Consider the following 20,003-nt stretch of genomic DNA (forward strand, 5'->3'; position numbering starts at 1 on the left):
GACTGGCTTTGCCAAAACAACAATGCCCCTGCTTACACAACAATCTTAGTATGCCAGTTTGGGGCAAAAAGCAGCATGCCTCTCTTGCTCCACTCACCTTACTCACCTGACCTCCCTCTGTGCAACTTCTTTTGGTTTCCATCAATTAGGAGGAACATGAAAGGGCAATAATTTAATGACACAGAAAACGTGAGGAAAAAAAAACAAGGATGCTGTCAGCCATCCAAACAGATGAGTTTGAAAAATGCTTCCAAAAATGGAATCACAAATTTGACAAATATATTAATTGTAATGGAGTACTCTGAAGGTGATAAGGTTGATTTGGAAAAACATTTAAACACATAGCTTTTTTAAAAATTCCATTGGTTGGGGATGGGGGTACCCCGCTGTATATTAACAGCTCTCCGGTTTCTTAATCTAGTATATTTTTCTAATTTTATTTTTAAGATTTGGTTTCTTGTCCTTTCCTTCTTTGAATTTAATATCTCAACTTCTATTTTAAAGCTCCTTTTGCCTAACTTTTTCCTCTTCAGTTTCTTCTCATTAATCCTTCTCTTTCCTTCTTATCCTCATAAAACCAAAAGCTAATACTACTCTTACAATATTTTAATTTTTTATTCACTCAAAAAATATTACCCATTTCATGGTCTTTGGAAAACAAGTCGTTTGGGGGGTTTTAATTTCCTTTTTTTGACCTATTGACACTACTTGGACACTACTTGCTTCCTTCTTCCATTCTTTCTCCCTCCTTTAACACTTCCACTTTTCTATGTACTCCAACACTTAATCTAACATTTTCCCCCAGATACTTAATATATAGTGTCCACTATCCCTCTACTGCAACACCTGAAAGAGTTAACTACTGACACATGACCCCACCTCTCTAACACTCCAAAGAGGTACACCAAGATATCAATGAAATAACAGAAGAATATAAGTTCACACACAAAAACTAAAGAAAAAATGACACAAATAACCGAACACCAACCAGACCTAACTGAAATGCCTCAAGCTGAACAGGCTATGGAATTACCAGAAAAAGAATTTAAAAGAATGATGGTTGCACTCATAACAGATAAAGAACGAGCCTGAGCAGAAAAAAAATTTAAAAATCTAGAAACCTCACTACATGAAAAATTCCAAACAGAAGCACAAAAGTCAACCACTACAATGAATACATTACATACTACTATAAAAGAATAGAGAAACAAAATTGAAGAGACAGAAACCCAAATTAATGAGCTTGAAGACTAATCTATATACTCTAATCTAAAAGAAGAAAAAAGCAGAAAGACACAGAGGAGACCTAGAAAAGTTTGAGAACAATGTGGGACACAATTAAAAGGAACAACCTACATCTCAAAGGGGTTACAGAAGAGGAAGAAACAAACAAACAAAACATCAACACAGAGAATAGTCCAAGGATTCCTGCAAAAAAACTTCCCTTAATGGCTAAAGGATGAATAGATAAATATTCAGGAGACAAGGGTCTGTACTTGTAAGAAATGATATAGGAAATTCTTCCCTAACACCAACCCCCATGCTCAATGTAAACAGAGCTCAATCAGTTAAGAAATCAATCCGTACAAAGCAACAACTAATGGATTGCAGTTTAAAGTTGGACTATCCTCTCACAAACTCCTCATATCAATAGTATCTTAAATTCTATGCCCTGGGATAAATTATTGATGTTATCAATGCAATCGCCTGATAGGCAATTGCCAATGGTTTTCCTTTTTGTTTCTTTGTTTCGGGTTTTGTTTTGTTTGGGGGAGGGATTGTTTTTTGTTGTTGTTGTTGTTCTTGTTGGTTTTGTTCATTATATGATCATGAAAGTTGTTTATAACACAGAGTCAAGCAGGTTGATTCTAGGCTCCCAAGTAATGCTGCCCCAATCTAAAAAGAGTTAGTTCTTAGAGCATTACCCTGTTCTACACTCACCTTCATGAAGAGATCACCTCATCACAGCATGGTGTGGTAAGGAACACAGATGGTGCCCAACTATCAATTGGAATAGTGTCTGGGGTCTCAAAGGCTTATATTTAAACAAGCAGCCATCTAAGTAAGGCATCAACTAAGTCCACATGGAGAAGCACACCAGTTTGTGTGATCCAAAGATGATGATATCAAAATCCAAATATGATTAAGGGAAAACTATCAGAGCTTAAATTGTGAACACCCAATTTGTAGAAACTATGGAAGATAGTGCGAACCCAACATCTACCTGCAGAATATCTAATAAGATTAAGCCTCTGGCAGATCCCCTTGAGCCACAGGTGAGGGATTTGACTAGCTTTACTATCAGGTAGAGATTATTGTAAACTTGATTATGGTGGATCAAACTATGGTATAATAAGATACATGGTCAATTGACCTCTCTCACAACACAACCTGTATTTGCTCTAGGCACAAATTTCTCACTTGTTCCATGAGAGAAATTTCTTCTATGTATTTTCAAGTATTGTAGGTGGTCTTTTCTTCCTTATTCTTTATTTTTATTTTTATCTTTATACTGTTATTATTATTATCTTGCTTGTTTCATTTTGCTTTTTATTGCTTCTGTTAGGTTTCTTATTTTGTGAAGCACAGAAGGATTAGATGCATGGAGACAATAACTGATGCAAAGGTTTATCAGGAATGGGCGTGGGGAGAGTGAGGGCAATGGGTGAACTGATTGTGGCGATGTATATACATCTCTTTTCAAAAGCAATTTAACTATGAAGTGAGTGATATGTGAATATTATATTAAGAAAACTCCAAAAAAAATAGAAAAGAACCCAAACTTGATCTGATGCTACCATGGGTTAAGGAGGAAGCATTTTTGTTTGGGGGGCATTGAGTTTATTTTAATGGGAGTAGAACAATTTGGACAGGTGTATCAATAATGATTGTACATCATGAAATGTGTAATCAATGGCACTGATTTATACATGTTGAAGTTGTTGAATTGGTGAATGTTTTTTGTGTATATTTTACCACAATTGAAAACAATAATTACATGAATAAAATTAGTTCAAGGCAGAAGAAAATGTTTTAAAGTTGATTGTGATAATTATTGTACAACTCTTCTTGATATGACTGAACTATTGAATTGTATGATTTGTAGATGAAATGCCAATAAAACTGTTTTTAAAATTAGCTTAGAACCGCTCCCCACTCCCCAATCAGAATTTTGATTAGGGAAAAATCTAAGTGTTCATATAGTTAAAAAATAAGAACTGTTCCTGAGGATCTAACCTATCTTTTAAAAGTTGGTGGAATAAGATTATTTCAAGGAAAATAATACAGTGATTACCATTCCAGTTATCTTAACCTTCAAAAAGTCCACTATATACATACAATCAGGGCATTGGTGATGTAGTGGGTTATGCTTTACACTGCTGCTAACCACAGGTTAGCAGGCTTAACTCACCAGCTGCTCCACAGGAAACGATGTATGGTCTCTATAACCCAACGGGCCAGTCTTACTCTGTCCTTAAGGTCAGTGTGAGTTGAAATCAACTCAGTTACACTGAGAATTCTCAGAATTTATATCGTAAATGAGAACAATCTCTAACCTGCTTAGCCCTATGTAATACTGTAAGACACACACACACACACACACACACATATATATACATATATACATATATATATATATTTACCCATAATTAATATTTTATTTCCTTCCTGACAGTCTGTTTCTTTTGAACCCTTTCCTCCTTTGAAAATATTCCACTACTATGTGTGAGTATCAGTTTTAACCAGATCTGGCCCACCAAATAAGCAGACAGAACAATTACAACCTACAGTTGACCCCCGAAAGAAAACAACTGATCAAGTATCAAAAATTCACCAGAAAGAGTAAGCAGACCATACAGACAACATTTAAAAGTGAAGGGTTCAACAAGTCATTTCCTGACCAAGAGTCATAACATAAAGCCAAATATATAGCACCATCAGGGTTCCTTATAGCAACACATGAAAAAAACAACAAAAAACACCAACATTGAAACAGTTTCTCAATGAACCTTTTCAGGAGCAGATAATCTCATGTTTCTCCCATAAAGCTTATGGGCTTAAACAACTAAAATAAAAACTAGCAGTTGAACCAATACCCAACAGAGACACCAGAGCTCCTACGCACAGTAAACAATTGCCCATAACCAAACATCTTGAGTACTTTGAGCGAATTAATAGCTGAGCCTGGGACTCAGAACCACAGTCTCGGGGGCTATCAGAGTCAACTAGTATAACATAGTCCACAGAGACAATGTTCTACATCCTGCCGCAGTAAATATGACTGAAATCTTAAAATCCTATAAGCATCCATCTAAGTGCAATTACTGGTCTCTCCATAGCTGAAACAAAGGCTAGAGAATGAAAAAAGTGAAAGATGCATGGAATCTACTAGTCCAAAGACTTAATAGACCACCTGAATATTACCCTCCATGACCCTAAGAACAGAAGATGTGGAAAGTACCCTGCTACCACTGCCAACTGGACTAAAAGGGATCCCATTAGAAGATCTTGGGTAGAGCAAGAGAAAAATGTGGAGCAAAATTCAAGAGCATAAAAAAGACAATTCTAACCTGTCAAAGAGAGGCAGGTTGGCTCCCTTCCTGCTCCCAAAAATATGGACATTATTTATTCTTCAATCCTCAAATAGAACTAACTTCCCATACTCAACTTTCAGACAAACAATAGGGCTTAACAGAATCCCTGGTAGCACAGTTAGTTACACATTGCACTGCTAACCACAAAGTCAGCAGTTTGAACTGACTGGATGCTCTGGGGGAGAAATATGAGGCTTTTTTTTCACCCTTAAATATTTATACCCTCAGAAACTCTAGGAAATAGTTCTACCGTGTCCTATGAGGTCACTATCACTTGGAATGGACTCAGTGATAATATGTTTGGATTACATAGTTTCGAGTACTGTGTATCAAATGAAAAGCTAAGTGTTAAAAAAAAAAACACAACTCATTGCCATCTAGTCAATTCTGACTCGTGGTAACCATATAGATCAGAGTAGAACTGCATGTGTGGACTTCTGGGACTGTAACTCTTTATAGGAGTAGATAGCCTCATCTTTCCAATCGTGGTTTTGAACCACTCACCTCACAGTTAGCAGCCTAAGCATAACCCAGCTATCAAAAGATATAGCGTCTTGGATCTTAAAGGCTTGAAGGTAAACAAGTGGCCATCTAGCTGAGAAGCAACCAAGCACACATGGAAGAAGCACACCAGCTTGTGTGATCAAGAGGTGTTGAAGGGATCAGGCATCAAAGAAGAAAAAAATCATATCATTGTGTGCTCACCTTCCCAATACGATCACTGAAGACAAATGGGTGCAGGAGCAAATGTGGTGAAGAAAGCTGATGGTGCCCGGCTATCAAAAGATATAGCATCTGGGATCTTAAAGGCTTGAAGGTAAACAAGAGGTCATCTAGCTGAGAAGCAACAAAGCCCACATGGAAGAAACACACCAGACCGTGTGGTCATGAGGTGTTGAAGGGATCAGGGATCAGGCATCAAGGGGGAAAAAATCATATCATTGTGAACGAGGGGGAGTGCAAATTTGGACCCAAAGTCCATCTGTGGGCTACTGGACATCCCCTTGCAGAATGGTCACGGGAAGGAGATGCGCCTGTCAGGGTGCAGCATAGCAACAATGAAACACACAACTTTCCTCTAGTTCGTAAATGCTTCCTCCCCCCACTGCCACACTATCATGATCACAATTCTACCTTACAAATCTGGCTATACCAGAGAATGTACACTGGTACAGATACAAATTGGAAACACATGGAATACAGGACAGATAAACCCCTCAGGACCAGTGGCAAGAGTGGGTGATAGCAGGAGGGTGGAGCAAAGGTGGGGTAGAAGGGGGTAACCGATTACAAGGATCTACATATGGCCTCCTCTCTGGGAGACAGACAACAGAGAAGTGGGTGAAGGGAAGCACTGGGCAGTGTAAGATATGACAAAATAGTAATAATTTATAAATTATCAAGGGTTCATGAGGGAGGGAGGTGTGAGGAGGGAGGGGAAAAAATGAGGAGCTGATACCAAGGGCTCAAGTAGAAATCAAATGTTTTGAGAATGATGATGGCAACAGATGTATAGATGTGCTTGACACAATGGATGCATGCATAGATTGTGATAAGCGTTGTACGAGCCCCCAATAAAATGATTTTTTTAAATGCATGAAAAAATTCCATTATCTTTTCACTCCATTTTCCTTTGAACTGTGTGAATTACCTTCAACTGTGTATGTATATGTGAGTATATATACAGCAGTATATATTTACATATAAAAGCACACAAAAGGCACAGTTATGGACACTTCTTAAACATAACCAAATACCTTGTGAGATTGGTTATCTTAGTTTGAAACATTAGGACCATAGTCATAAAATTTATGGTCTACACTCTACTTCGGTAGCAATGTCTGGGATGTTAAAGGCTGGAGTACTGTCATGTTTTCTTGCCTAGAGAACAAGAGAAAGAAAGAAATCAAAGACTAAAGAGAAAAAAGTAGTTTACAAGAGTAACAGTCTAAATGAAACATGGCCACATTTACCCTTAAACTAGAAGAGTTAGAGAGTTCCCATCGACAACTAAGGACCATTCTGATCAGAGCCACATGGACGGATCCTGATAGATGAGGAGATAAAGATGGAATGGAACTTAAATACTTAAAAGGGACCAGTTGAGGCAAGAGGACTACTGAGACAATTACCTTCATATACTTCAAAAACTTTGATTGAAAACTACACCCTGAAGGCATATTTTAGCTAAATAATAGATGTCTCATAAAAGAAAATGAATTACCAGTGAATATTGCCTGTCTTTGAAAAATCATCTGAGACAAAATGGACAATATTTACTCTTACAAAAGATGGAAGTATAAAGGAACAAGGAAACCAGATTACTGGAAGGGAAACATTCTGAGGAGAATAAATGAGGATGGTAAAACATTGTCAAAAGTGTAACCAATATAGTCATTTTTTTATGGAGAAACTCTTAAGGAGGAACCTAACTTACAATGTATACCTTCACCAAACAATACAATAAAGTATTCTTTGTAAAACGGTAGAACTAAAGGTTAAACACACACACACACACACACACACACACACACATATATATGGTAGTTCCTTTTATACTGGAGTTGGAGAGGTATAATGTTGACACTCTCAAGATGTACCTGACCAGCCAATCATAAAGAGACAAACAGATTGAGCTAACACAGATTATGTCAGCTAATCCACCACCAAGATATTAGCAATGTCTGTAGCTCCTTCTCAAAAAAAAGAATCAGCCATTTTCCTTTATTGTAGATAATGTCTATTCCTACAGAGCAAAGTAACTTCAGAAATAGCTTTCAAATATAACATAACTTGCATTATATTTTCTTGTAAAAGGTCCCTGGTCCCATCTTGCTCTTCAAGAATAACAACAATAAAACCTCACTGCCAGACTCATAGCAACCCTCTAGAACAGAGTAGAACTGCCCCCTGGGAGTTTCCCAGACTGTAACTCTTCAAAGTAGAAAGTCTTTCTCCTTCTTCAAGAAAGGTGGAGTACTAATCTTTAAATTGTAACATTTTGCCACTACTTCAATCAGATACTATGTTTAAAAGTACCAGTGGCTATGTCTATGTACTATCTTTTCAAAAAAGGTACTATCTGTTCTCTTCTCCAAAAGAGGTCAATTTATGAAGTTCATCTTAATGAGTATAATACTGTCACCTTTATGTCTATATTTAACAGGGGGGGAAATCAATATAAAGAGTAAAAATATCAGTGCCCACATGGAAAATGAAGACAGAAGAGGAGGGAATAGTCGTGGAATGGAAGATAAGAGTATGTAAGGGTAAAAGGGTGAGGAGAAACATAAGGAACTGAATGTTTAGGTATTTCCAAAAGACAATCATTACAGCAAATTATAAACATATAAACTGTTTTACTGTTTTTCTAGAAGCTGGAGCAAAAATTGTTGCTGTAATGTCAAAAATTATTGGTATTAATCACTAAGGAAAATTTAGTATTCTAGTCCATTTGAAATATGGGCATCAAGATGCCCTGGAAATTTAGTTTTTCCGAATGCAAGAATGTTACCTGCTGGGCAAAAAAAAAAAAAAAAGATGTGTATTGCCTAGTGGACAACATGCAGACCAGAATATGTTTCCCTGTATTCTGGGTTCAAGTTCAGGTATCGTTGAAGTCAAGGCTAAATAGAAGTAGTGTTAGAGACCATTAACCACAACCAAAATTAGATCGGAACTGTCACCTCTGCTTCAAGAAATGGGTGTGAATGCAAAACTGTTGGAATTACTAGGCTCTTATAGTAGATCGACAATTTGACATATTTAAGGACATCATAAGTACGTCAAACTATCTAACCATGCTAATTTAACCATCTCCTTATGAAAGAGGTGGCATTATAAGTCAAAGATGTGGTAAAGTGAATACTGTGCCCATATGGATGCCCAAGGTAGATATGTGGGTTTAATTGTAATTACCAGGGGTACAAATGCTGGAGATATGGGAAAATCAGTGTTTATGTAGCAAATACTTTTTTGTTAAATGGGAATTGAAAATTTGACAATGAATGCCATGATTGATGTATGTTTACTATATTATGCAAATTAAAAATGTTGAATTGGCAAGTGTTGCATTTTTTATATTCTTACAATAAGTGTTTCATACAAAATGAATACATATATTATGTTAGGTACTGTCAAGTCAGTTCCTACTCATACTGACACTATGTACAACAGAATGAAACAGCGCCTTGTCCTGTGCCATCTCGACAAGTGTCTTATGTTTGAGTGCATGGTTGCTTGCACTATGCCAATCCATCTTAAAAGGGCCTTTCTCTTTTTCACTGCCATTCTACTTTATGAAGCAGGATACTTTTTCTAGGGAGAGATCTCTCCTGATAACATGTCCAAAGTGAATACACACACACATGTCTGTGTATACACACAAAAAAATGTAGTTTTGGCAGTGTATCCTTAATTATTATACCAAACATAAGTATCAACAGGAAAAGAAAATCAGATTTGGATTTCATAAAATCTAAATTAATAATTTTCATACATCAAAATTAAAAAGTAATAAGATAACCTATGAAACTGGAGGAAATACTTCTATTTGAAATTCATGTAGCTGTTAATAGTTCAATACCCAGAATATATAAAGAACTCCTACAACAACATTTTTTAAAAGACAAAGAACATCAGCCATATCTCCAAATGATGTACATGTTGTCAATTATCGCTTGAAAAAATGCTCATCTTGGCCAATAAACTGGATTAGAAAACATAACCCATTGTTCTGCTTCCTACAGGAGACACATCTCAAGATTACAGACAAAAGCAAGCAGAGAATCAAAGGCTGGCGAAAAATATACCCAGCAAATGGCAATTCAAAAAAAAGCAGAGGTTGCAATCCTAATCACAGACAAAATTGATCTCAAGGTGCAAGCAATAACAAGAGACAAGGAGGGGCAGTGTATAACGCTCAAGGGAACAGTAGACCAAGAACCAGTGAGCATAATAAATATATATGTGCCCGAGAGACCCATTAAATTCATAAATCAAACACTCCAAAAGATGAATAAAGAAGTTACAGGCTCATTAATTATAGTAGGTGACTTAATACACCACTCTCGGAAAAATAAGGTTCACAGGGAAAGAAACTGAACAAGGAGGCTACATATCTAAACATTGCAATTGGACAACTTGACCTGATAGATATTTACGGAGCTCGCCACCCAAGTGCAAAAATATTCACATTCTTTTCAACTCCACATGGCACATACCCAAAGATAGACTACATACAGGGACACAGTCGAATCTGTAAATTCAAGCAATAGAGCTCATACAGACTTCTCTCCCTGATCACTATACTATAAGGCTGGAAATCAACGAAAGGACAGTTAAGAAAATAAGAGCAAATAATTGGATGATTAATTTCTCTATTGCAAAAGAAGTGGGCATTGGCCCAGATAAGAGATGAAAATAGGACGTTTCTAGAAACCAATGAGAATGAGAATACGATGTAAACAAAAATTTTCACCTTTGGGGTACAAAAAGGCATTTATCAGAGGAAGTTTGATAGCAATACATGCAGATATGAAAAAGGAAGAGAGATTTATGGTTGATATGCTGGCATAAAACTCATAGCAATTAGAGCAAAGTCAACAGGAAAATCCTACTAATAGCTAAAGGAAAGAAATTCTAAAAGTCAGAGCTGAGATACAGGAGAGGGAAAACAAGAAAACTATGGAAAAATTAATGCAGCTAAAAATTGGTTCTTTGAAAGGATTAACAGAATCAACAGACCGCTGCCAAACCTACCCAAAGGCAGGAAGGAACAAATTTCAGTAGGACAGATGAGGGATAAAACAGGGGACATTACAATGGACTGTAATGAAATCAAAAGAATAATTACACAGTACTACGAAGGCCTGTACACTAATGAATCCAGCAACATTGAAGAATACTTGGAAAAACAATCCCTACCTAGGCTATGCCAGATGAACGTCAAGAATCCCAAAAGACCCATAGAAATAGAAGAAATAGACAAGGCTATCAAGGGATTACCAACAACAACAAAAAACCCTGGGCCAGATGGCTTCACAGGAGAATTCTACCAAGCATTCGGGGAAGAACTGACATCAGTCCTACACAAAATCTTACAGCACATGGAAAAAGACAACAAACTCCCAAACTCTTTTTCTGAAGCTCTTTTAACTGATATCTAAAATGGACAATGATCCCACAAGAATTGAGAACTACAGACCAATATCACTAATTGTGGTACTTAAATATTCTGATGTCAATTTGGGACTTGAGAGGATTAAGAGTGAAGAGGTGCGGTCTAGTCTGTCAATTGGGTCATAGCCAATAAGGCCTCTGTGTAGGCATGGCTTTCTTCTGGGAATTATAAGAAATCTGGTTTTTCCTCCTTAGAGGTGGGAGAGACTCTCTGCTCACTTCCTGTGAGACATCCCTGAGAAGAAGCCATATGGACCTAACCTGATGCAGCACTGGGAACTAGAAGAGCCATATGGAGATCCCTGCCAATGCTGAGATGTTTACATCGCAACTGGATCCACAGGCTTTCCCACCCACTGGCCTGTGATTGTCCTGCACTCGGCGTCATAGCATGTGTTTTGTGAGTCTGAAGAGGACTTTATATATGGGTATCAGAAATATGGGCTAATATCAGACTTATGGGTTTGAACTAGACTGTGTTGGGATGCTTTCTTAATGTACAATTACCCTTTATATCACTCTCTCTTATACACGTGTTACCATGAATTTGTCGCTTTAGTCCACCTGGACTAACACATTATGGTACCTTGGGAGTGGGGTACTAGAGAAACAAATCATGAATATGGAGAATGGATGTTTGATTTCTCCCTCATGGCAGTGTTTCTTTTTTGGCTAGCCAGAAGTAAGATATGCCCAGGCAGTTTACTGCATTGTTTTACGGAAATTTAAAGTTTTGATTAGTTTGTTTGGTTGTAGTCTTTGGTTATTTCTGTGTGAAATGGCAAAAATGAATGTTGTTAATGTGTACTTTGAGCTCAGGGGTAGAAATCGCCTCTTGAATTCCTCAGAAACCATGATGCGTAGAGAAAATGACTGACAGAAAGCCTGGATCTGGTTTGATGCTCTCAGAAGCCTACTCCCATATTTTGTATCAGAAGAATCATTTACATAAGGATCTAGATAAGATAGATAAGAGTTGAACTTGACTTTTAAGAACTGAGTTTAGTATATGATTCTACTTTGTTTATATTGATTTCTTCTGCTTATTATTGTAGATGTAAGGATTTATAGAAATTATTTTGGGAAGTATTAAAATAGAGTGCTTGTAAGCCCACTTGCCTTGAGCCAAAAACTTGATCTTTAGATGGGTTCAGGAGGAAAGAAGGCTTTGAAAAAATAAGCCCCACCCAGTACTTTGGAGTACTCAGGATATTTTCATTCCAAGAGATCTGCCTAAGGGCAAAATTGACAGATTGGAAAAAAAAAAAAAAGGAACTCTCTGGATATTTGAAGTTTTGATTTTTGCCAGAAGCTGAACAAAATCGGGAACCATGAAGAAAACTCCTCTCTGGGACTGAACATTAAAGGGAGCCTGTGGGCAGGCTAGATCACCACCTGGATCCATTGTTGAGTGGAAGTGGGAGAAATGCAGCAATAAGGAGATGGGTTGAATCTGGCCAGTGACACCCAAGGACCTGGTTTACAAGGAACTAAAGGAGAAGACAAGAGCAGGTTGACTGGGCTGAAGTTCATGACCTAGCATAAGGGGGCTAGGCTGGTTGAGAATTTGTGATGGGACCATGTTCTAAAGGCAAGGTGAACAATGGGCACCCCAGTGAGGCTAAGTGAGGCAGCCAACATTGAGCTGAACAGAAGCCAACCAGATAAAGAGAAGATATTTGAGTCTGTGACCTGGTGCGTGTTGTTGCAGACTTTATGGATGGCCTTTCCTGGTTTGACCTTGCTTATGGATGTGGACTTCACAAGGTTCCAACTGGAATGAAGATTCTTCATGTCAAAGATTATGACTGTCTCCTCAGAGATGTTGTAGGTGTTCTAACATACTAATGAACATTGATGCAAAATCCTTAACAAAATACTGGCCAATACAATACAAAAATATATCAAACAAATACTTCACCATGACCAAGTGAGGTTCATCATACATGGATGCAGGGATGGTTCAATATACAAAAGATACTTCGTATTATTTGCCACATTGACATGAAAAATTATAAAAAACACATGATAATTTTGATAGATGCAAAGCAATCGACAAAATTCAATACCAATTCCTATGTAATACACTCAAAAAGATAGAAATGGAAGGAAGATTCCTAAATATAATATAAGCTGTATATAAAAGACCAACAGCCAACATAGTAATAAATGGAGAAAAGATTAAAACAATCCCACTGAAAAAGAGGACCAGATAAGGATGCGCCTTGTCACCACTCTTATTTAACATCATACTGGAGGTCCTACCTAACAACATAAGGCAAAGGAAAGACATCTAAGGTATTTGGGGAAGGAAGACATGAAACTTTTCTTATCCACAGATGATATGATTTTATAGGTTGAAAATCCCAAAAACTCCACAAGGGGAGTGCTAGAAGCAATAGAATATGGCAGAGTAGCAGGATACAAGATCAACAAACAGAAGTCAATCGTATTGATATACACACTGGACAGGACCACAAGAGAGGGGATCAAAAAGGTAGTACCCTTCACAATAGCCAAGCACAAATGGAAATATCTAGGGATATACCTGACCTTGGCCACTGGAAGAATATCAGAAGATATTCAAATGGAAGATATCAGAATATCTTGGATCAGAAGACTCAATATAGTAAAGATGTCAGTTTAGTCCAAGGCACTATATATGTTGAATGCTGTCCTGATACAAATACCATCATTTTTCTTCAAAGAATTGGAAAAACTGATTACCAACTTCATATAAAGAGGGAAGAAGCCCAGAATCAGCAGAGTTTTCCTCAAGAAGAAGGACAAAGTGGGAAGGCTTGCTCTACCTGACTTTAGCACCTATTTACAGCCACAGTGATCCAAACAGTGTGAGAATGGTATATTGATACTCAGACTAATGGAAAAGAAATAAAAACCCAGAAATACAATCATCAGCATACAGACAACTGATCTTTGATAAAGGCCTAAAAAATAGCAAGTGGGAAGCAGATGCCCTCTTCAATAAGTGGTGCTGGAAAAAAAAGGTTATCTCCCTGCAGAAAAATGAAGCAAGACCCTTACCTCACTCCATGCACAAGAATAAACTCAAAGTGGATCACAGACCTCAAGCTAAAACCCCAAACTATTAGGGCCATCAATGAGGGAATTGGGACAAACCCGAGAACTTTAGCGCAGAGAATACATGGGCTATTGGAAATAGGGAAGGACACAAGCACAGAGGAGCAACAAATTAACAAGGGGGTATACTGAAGATAAAACACCTGTGTACATCAAAAGAATTCACTGAGAGTAATAAGAGAACCCACAGACTGGGAAAACATCTTTAGCAATGACACATCAGAAGCACCATAGTACCAAAATCTACAAGGTTACAAGCTTAAAATCTGGTAGCCTACAATAAGAAAAAAACTAATAGCCCCCTGAGGAAGTGAGCAAAGGACCTGAACAGAAGTTTCACGAGGGCAGAAATCCAAATGGCCAATAAACATATGAGAACATGTTCCCAATCATTAGCCATAAGATAAATGCAAATTAAAATAACTATGAGATACCATCTAATACCCTCAAAGAAAGCCCAATTAAAAAATCAGAAAGTAACAAGTGTTGGAGTGGCTGTGGTGAGATAGGAACTCTCATCCACTGCTGGTGGACCTATAGGTATGTACAGCCATTATGGAAATTGATTTAGCAATATCTAAAACAGATGGAAATTTAGCTACCATATGACCCAGCAATCCCCCTATTGGACATATACCCAGAAGAAACAAGAAACAAACCAGGGCCAGACATCTGTGCTCCAATTCTCATTGTGATGCAGTTCACAAACACAAGAAGTTGGAAACAACCCAAATTTCCATCACGGACCAATGGTAGTACAATGGAGCAATAAGCATCTCTAAAAAGCAGTGATGAATGCATGAAGCACATCACTGCATGGGAAGAACAGAAGGAAATTATGCTAAGCCAGGTAAGACAAGTACAACATGAGTCCAGTGAGGTAAGCTTTAAGAATTCAAAAGGGGTATAGGGGAAAAGCTATTATATGCATACATTCCTGGGGTGAGGTCCAGGTACTACGGCAGCGGCCAAACCCAATTTAGGGATACATATAGCAGCCAACTAAATAGGAGAGGAAAAGAAAGAGGGGGGAAAAAAAACAAGAAATGGGGAGCAGGGGAACAGGGCACTAACCCATTCAAGGGCAGGGTATTGTTTATATCTCCACAGAAGAGGGAGAAAGGGACCAGGCTTCAACCCAGTGTGCCAAGACATGAATACAATATATTGGAATGTACCAGGGACCCAATAGAGAGGTCTGAGGGGGCGGACCCAATCCCAACTATGTGGACACCCCACTCCCAGAAGAATGCACTTCAGAGGACAGCACTGAAGCAACAGCTCAGGAGAGGGGTACATCTGATCAGAGCACACAGGAGCAAATGAACTGGGAAGGCGAGAGAGAGGAACACATCCTGGGCCACCAGGCCCCAAGGATGATATTCCTGCTCAAAGCAGCCAATGCACACAGAGGACCATAAGGCCAGCCCCACCATGAGACAAAGATACGAAGTCCCTCGCTGACCCATAGTGCTACGGGGGACAACACTGGAGACAAAGTGTGGGAATTGTGCCCACTCTGACCCCATCACACTGGGGGGAAACACTAAGGACATGCAACAAAGCAGCAAGGGGAGCAAAGCAATGAAGTCCCCGGGTAATACCAAAATAGGCTTTGGGGCCAGAGCATTGCACTCCATCAGACTTGACCGGAAAACACTCCTAAAGGTCAACAAACACACCTGGAACTATTTATAGGCTTTTCTTTTTTATTGTTATTTTGGTTTTATGTCTTCTTTTGTTGTTGTTTTTGGCTTTGTCTTGTTTTTGCACTTTTTATTGCCTCTGCATGTCTGTCTAGATAAGATAGGCAGGAAAATAATCCGGAGGAGAAAACAATGGGGCTGACAGTTCTGGGGGGACATGGGAGAGGAGGAGGCAGGGGAAAAGAAGAGGTTGTTAACAAACCCGGTGACAAGGGAACAAGTGATCTAAAATCAATGGTGAGAGGGGCATAGGATGCCTGGTGAGACTTAATCAAGACCAGTGTAACCGAGAGGAAAAACTGAAACACGAATGATGGCCAAAGATGATAGTGGGAGAAGAGGAAAGTAAAAGGAAATAGAGGACAGAACTAGGAAGCAAAGGACATGTATAGAGGTGCATTACACAAGTACATGTGTAAATAGATTCATATATAACGATAGGAAAATAGATCTATGTACATATATTTACATGTTAAATATTAAGGTAGCAGATGGACATTGGGCCTCTACTCTACTCAACACAACAACATTTTGTTCTAATAATCAGCATTCTGTGATGCTCATCTTCCTGGCACGATTGCTAACGACAAAATGGGTGTACAAGCAAATGTGGTGAAACAAGCTGATGGTGCCCAGCTATCAAAAGATATCGTGTCTGGAGTCTTAAATGCTTTAAGATAAACAACTGGCCATCTAGCTGAGAAGCAACAAAGTCCACATGGAAGAAGCACACCAGCCTGTGTGATCATGAGGTGTCAATGGGATCAGGTATCAAGCATCAAAGACCCAGAACAAAATATCTTAGCAATGTGAATGAGGGGAAGCATAGAGTAGAAACCTAAAGCCCATCTGTAGACAATTGGACATCCCCTTACAGAAGAGTCACAGAGAAGAGATGAGCCAGTCAGTGTGCAGTATAGCACGAATGAAACATACAACTTTCTTCTAGTTCTTTAATGCTTCCTCCCTCCCACTATCATGACCTCAATTCTACCTTAAAAATCTGACTAGACCAGAGCATGGACACTGCTGCAGATAAGAGCTCACAACACAGGGTATGCAGGACAGATAAACCCCTCAGGACCAATAGTGAGAATAGAGATACCAGGAGGGGAAGGGGAGGTGGAGGGAGAAAGGGGGAATCAATCACAATGATCTACATATAACCCCTTCCTAGGGGGATGGACAACAGAAAAGCGGGTGAAGGGAGACAGCAGTTGGTGTAAGACATGGGGGGTAAAGTAGAAATTATAAATTTTCAAGGAGTCATGAGAGTGGGAGGGTGGTGGAGTGGGGAAATTAGGAGCTGATATCAAGGACTAAAATAGAAAATGTTTTGAAAATGATGATGGTAACATATGTACAAATGTGCTTGACATAATGAATGTATGTATAGATTGTGATAAGAGCTGTAACATCCCCCAATAAAATTATTGTTTTTTAAAAGAAAAGAAAAAATGCTCATCTTTAAATAATTATAGAAATTCATATTAAGAATCACAAGATCACTTCGCATCCACTAGGATATGTATAGTAAAAGTAAGAAAATAATGGAAAATAACAACAGTTAATGAGTACTCAGAGAAATTGGAAACCTTATTAGTGGTAAAGCAAAATGGAAACATTTTCGGGTCTTCAAATAACTAAATATGGCATTACCAAATAAGCGAGTAATAAAAAGAAACAGGAATTCAAGAAGATGATTGTACACCAATGTTCATGGCAGCATTATTCACAACAAAAAGTGGAACCTACCTAAGCGTTCATCAATTAATGACTAGAACAACAAAATGCAGCATATATGTACTATTCTCACTGAGGTGGAGTCCATTTGGATTTATCGTAACCCTATAGAAAAGAGTAGAACTGCCCCAATAGGTTCAGGGAGGTTGATTGTTGTACCTTTCTCTTGGTTAGCAGCTGAGCATTTAACCACCAGGGTTCCTAATAAGCTAAAAGGAATTAACATTGAGGCATGCTACAATGGAGATGAGCCTTGAAAATATGTTATATAAAATAAATCAGACCCAAAAAAGCCAAACACTACATTTCACTTACATGTAAGGTCTTAAAAAAAGGAACACTTACATGAATTTCTCTTACTTGTAATATCTAAGAAAAGAAAAATCACTGAATGAAATAACTGGATATTTGACAATTCTAGGTGGATTTTTTCTAAGCAGAAATATTTTGGGGGAATTTATGTGAAAATATTAAAATATCTCTTTATTGTTTACATATTCAAATATGAAAGCTATGAGAAATTTAAATCCTGTTTTATATAGTATAAGCAGTGTAGAATGTTGGATTGGAGTTTGAGTATAAATTCTAGTAACAAATTACTTTTTTTAGGTCAATCAATTGTATTCTTTCCCTATATCCCTATAAAAGAAGAGAACTGAATTAACTGGAATAATTAGAAATAAAGTTAATATGACATCAAACTGTGTGTCTCATTCATGAATTATCATGAGAATAATTAATGTACATATGAGGGCAGGAGTTTTAGCAATAGCTGTTTATTTAGTATACCTTAGCCTCTTATTGCTTCAATTTCATTTATTCTATAAATTGTTATTTAACATCAAGGTGATATTATTGCTGTTTGTAAATTAGCACACTATAATGATCTCAGAGAGTGAATAGTTATTTCTAGTATTATTTTCTCTTCTTTTATTAGCACTTGGTTAATGTTAATAACATACATCTTCTCATTAAAGCCATAAAAATTATTCCCTCAACCATATATTTATAAGTTATGTTGGGTCATAGAGAGCTTACATTTTAATTGAATACAGATCAAAGCAGTGCATGGTTCTTCACCTTTATTCATCATCAGCTCAGATCCTCCAACTGAAGCAACAAATGCAAACTCATCCTGGACTCAAAGATGGGCTCATGCTAATCTAAATACCCAACAACTGTCTTGGTTTCAAATATAACTTCCTTTTTACCATTGCTAATGTCAACCAAAGAAATCTTGCCTAATAAATATTCAAATAATGATTTTTAAAAGGGCCCAACAAAAAATATGTTGGAAATGAGTGAGGCAGAAGTTAAATAAAAAGTACTGGTTCCTTATATTTAGTATGATTGTTGACTATAACCAAAGTGAAGTTAGCCAAGCAACCACTATGAAACACACACAATATTCAAATGCATCATTATTAAGGTATCTAGAAATTTACTGCAGATAGCATTACTATAACATGCATAAAGCTATCAGATCTGTTTATTGCAAAAGGTATTTTGTAAATCACCTCTGGAAAATGAAGGTTAATTTCACTAGAATATGACACTAGTATATAAATATCCATAAGCAAAGTCATAGAAATAATACAGGGAAAAAATAATTCAGAATAAAAATCCTAGGCTTGATCAAGCTGGAATCAAACAATTAAAGTACTCAAATGTTCACACAGCAACATTCACTCTTAACAAAGAGCACCAAAGCAATCTATTTTAATTAATAGTCCTAAATATTTAGGAAAAAATACGGACCAATTCTTAGAAATTATGGATTCTAAGTCATGTGTGTAACGAACCACATAGAATGTTCAACTACCTGCTACTGGTACAACAGATTAATTTATGCAAAATATTCAGGAAAGTTTGAGGACAGAGCATGACTAGACTCATTTATTTCATTGTGGTGTTACATATATTCATCACTTGAGAATAACAAATTATTTTCCAGTATATTGTGGAGTCCTTAGTGAAATGCAGCATCCAACGAAGTCGCTGAGTAAGACCGAAGTTTCCCTATTGCCAAGAAAGTAAAGAAACTCTTACCTTTCTGTACACCAGCATGTTGGGTGAGTCATCTGCCACCCCGTTACTGGTTTGTCCATAATTATTCCCCTGGGCCATGTCGCCCGCAAGTTCTGAGGCTCTCAGACACAGGAAATACCAATCTGTCCTGTAAAGGGTTAAAGAGACTTCCTTGAGATCCTAGTGGTGTTGCTGGAGGAGGTGAATTACTTTGAATCCTCTGCAGCATTCACACCCCTGGGAAAGGCTTCGGCTGGAGGAAGTGGCACAGAATACAGATTTATAAAAAAAAAAAAACCTGAGTTTACACCTACATTTTCCTCGGGGATTTAAGCAATCACAATTTCCTTGTGAGAGGGAGTCTTTTTGTTACGGAGTGGATTGGCTTTATTTTCTAAGTATTCATTTTAAAAAGCACAAAGTTACCATTTCCAAACCAAGAAGGGCTCTGGTTCCCCAATACTTGCATAAACACGTAAGGCCTTCTCAAAGCGTCGGAGGGCAACACCTTGAGCCAGCTGACTTAGCTGCGAGTCTTATTTCCCCAGAGGCAAGCGAATCACATGCAATGCATTTCCTCTTTAGTCCCCTGGGACAGACGGACGGACACACTCTCTCTCTCTCTCTCTCTCTCTCTCTCTCTCTCTCT

General features: G+C 37.8%; 1 protein-coding gene across 5 annotated transcripts in view; it reads right to left on the reverse strand.

The window, feature by feature from the left end:
* Positions 1-20,003, reverse strand: part of RGS7 (regulator of G protein signaling 7) — a 497,629-nt gene that overhangs the window by 476,824 nt on the left and 802 nt on the right. For all 5 annotated transcript variants that reach the window (XM_045294230.1, XM_030886696.2, XM_004709818.3 and 2 more), the window contains exon 2: positions 19,376-19,502. In XM_045294230.1, coding sequence (XP_045150165.1) covers positions 19,376-19,453 — 78 coding nt within the window. In that variant the 5' untranslated portion in view covers positions 19,454-19,502. The remainder of the gene's footprint in view (positions 1-19,375; positions 19,503-20,003) is intronic.

The sequence above is a fragment of the Echinops telfairi genome, unplaced genomic scaffold (assembly GCF_000313985.2).
Source record: "Echinops telfairi isolate 266 unplaced genomic scaffold, ASM31398v2 ScPeMD7_3509;HRSCAF=4178, whole genome shotgun sequence".
In the NCBI taxonomy this organism is placed as follows: domain Eukaryota; kingdom Metazoa; phylum Chordata; class Mammalia; order Afrosoricida; family Tenrecidae; genus Echinops; species Echinops telfairi.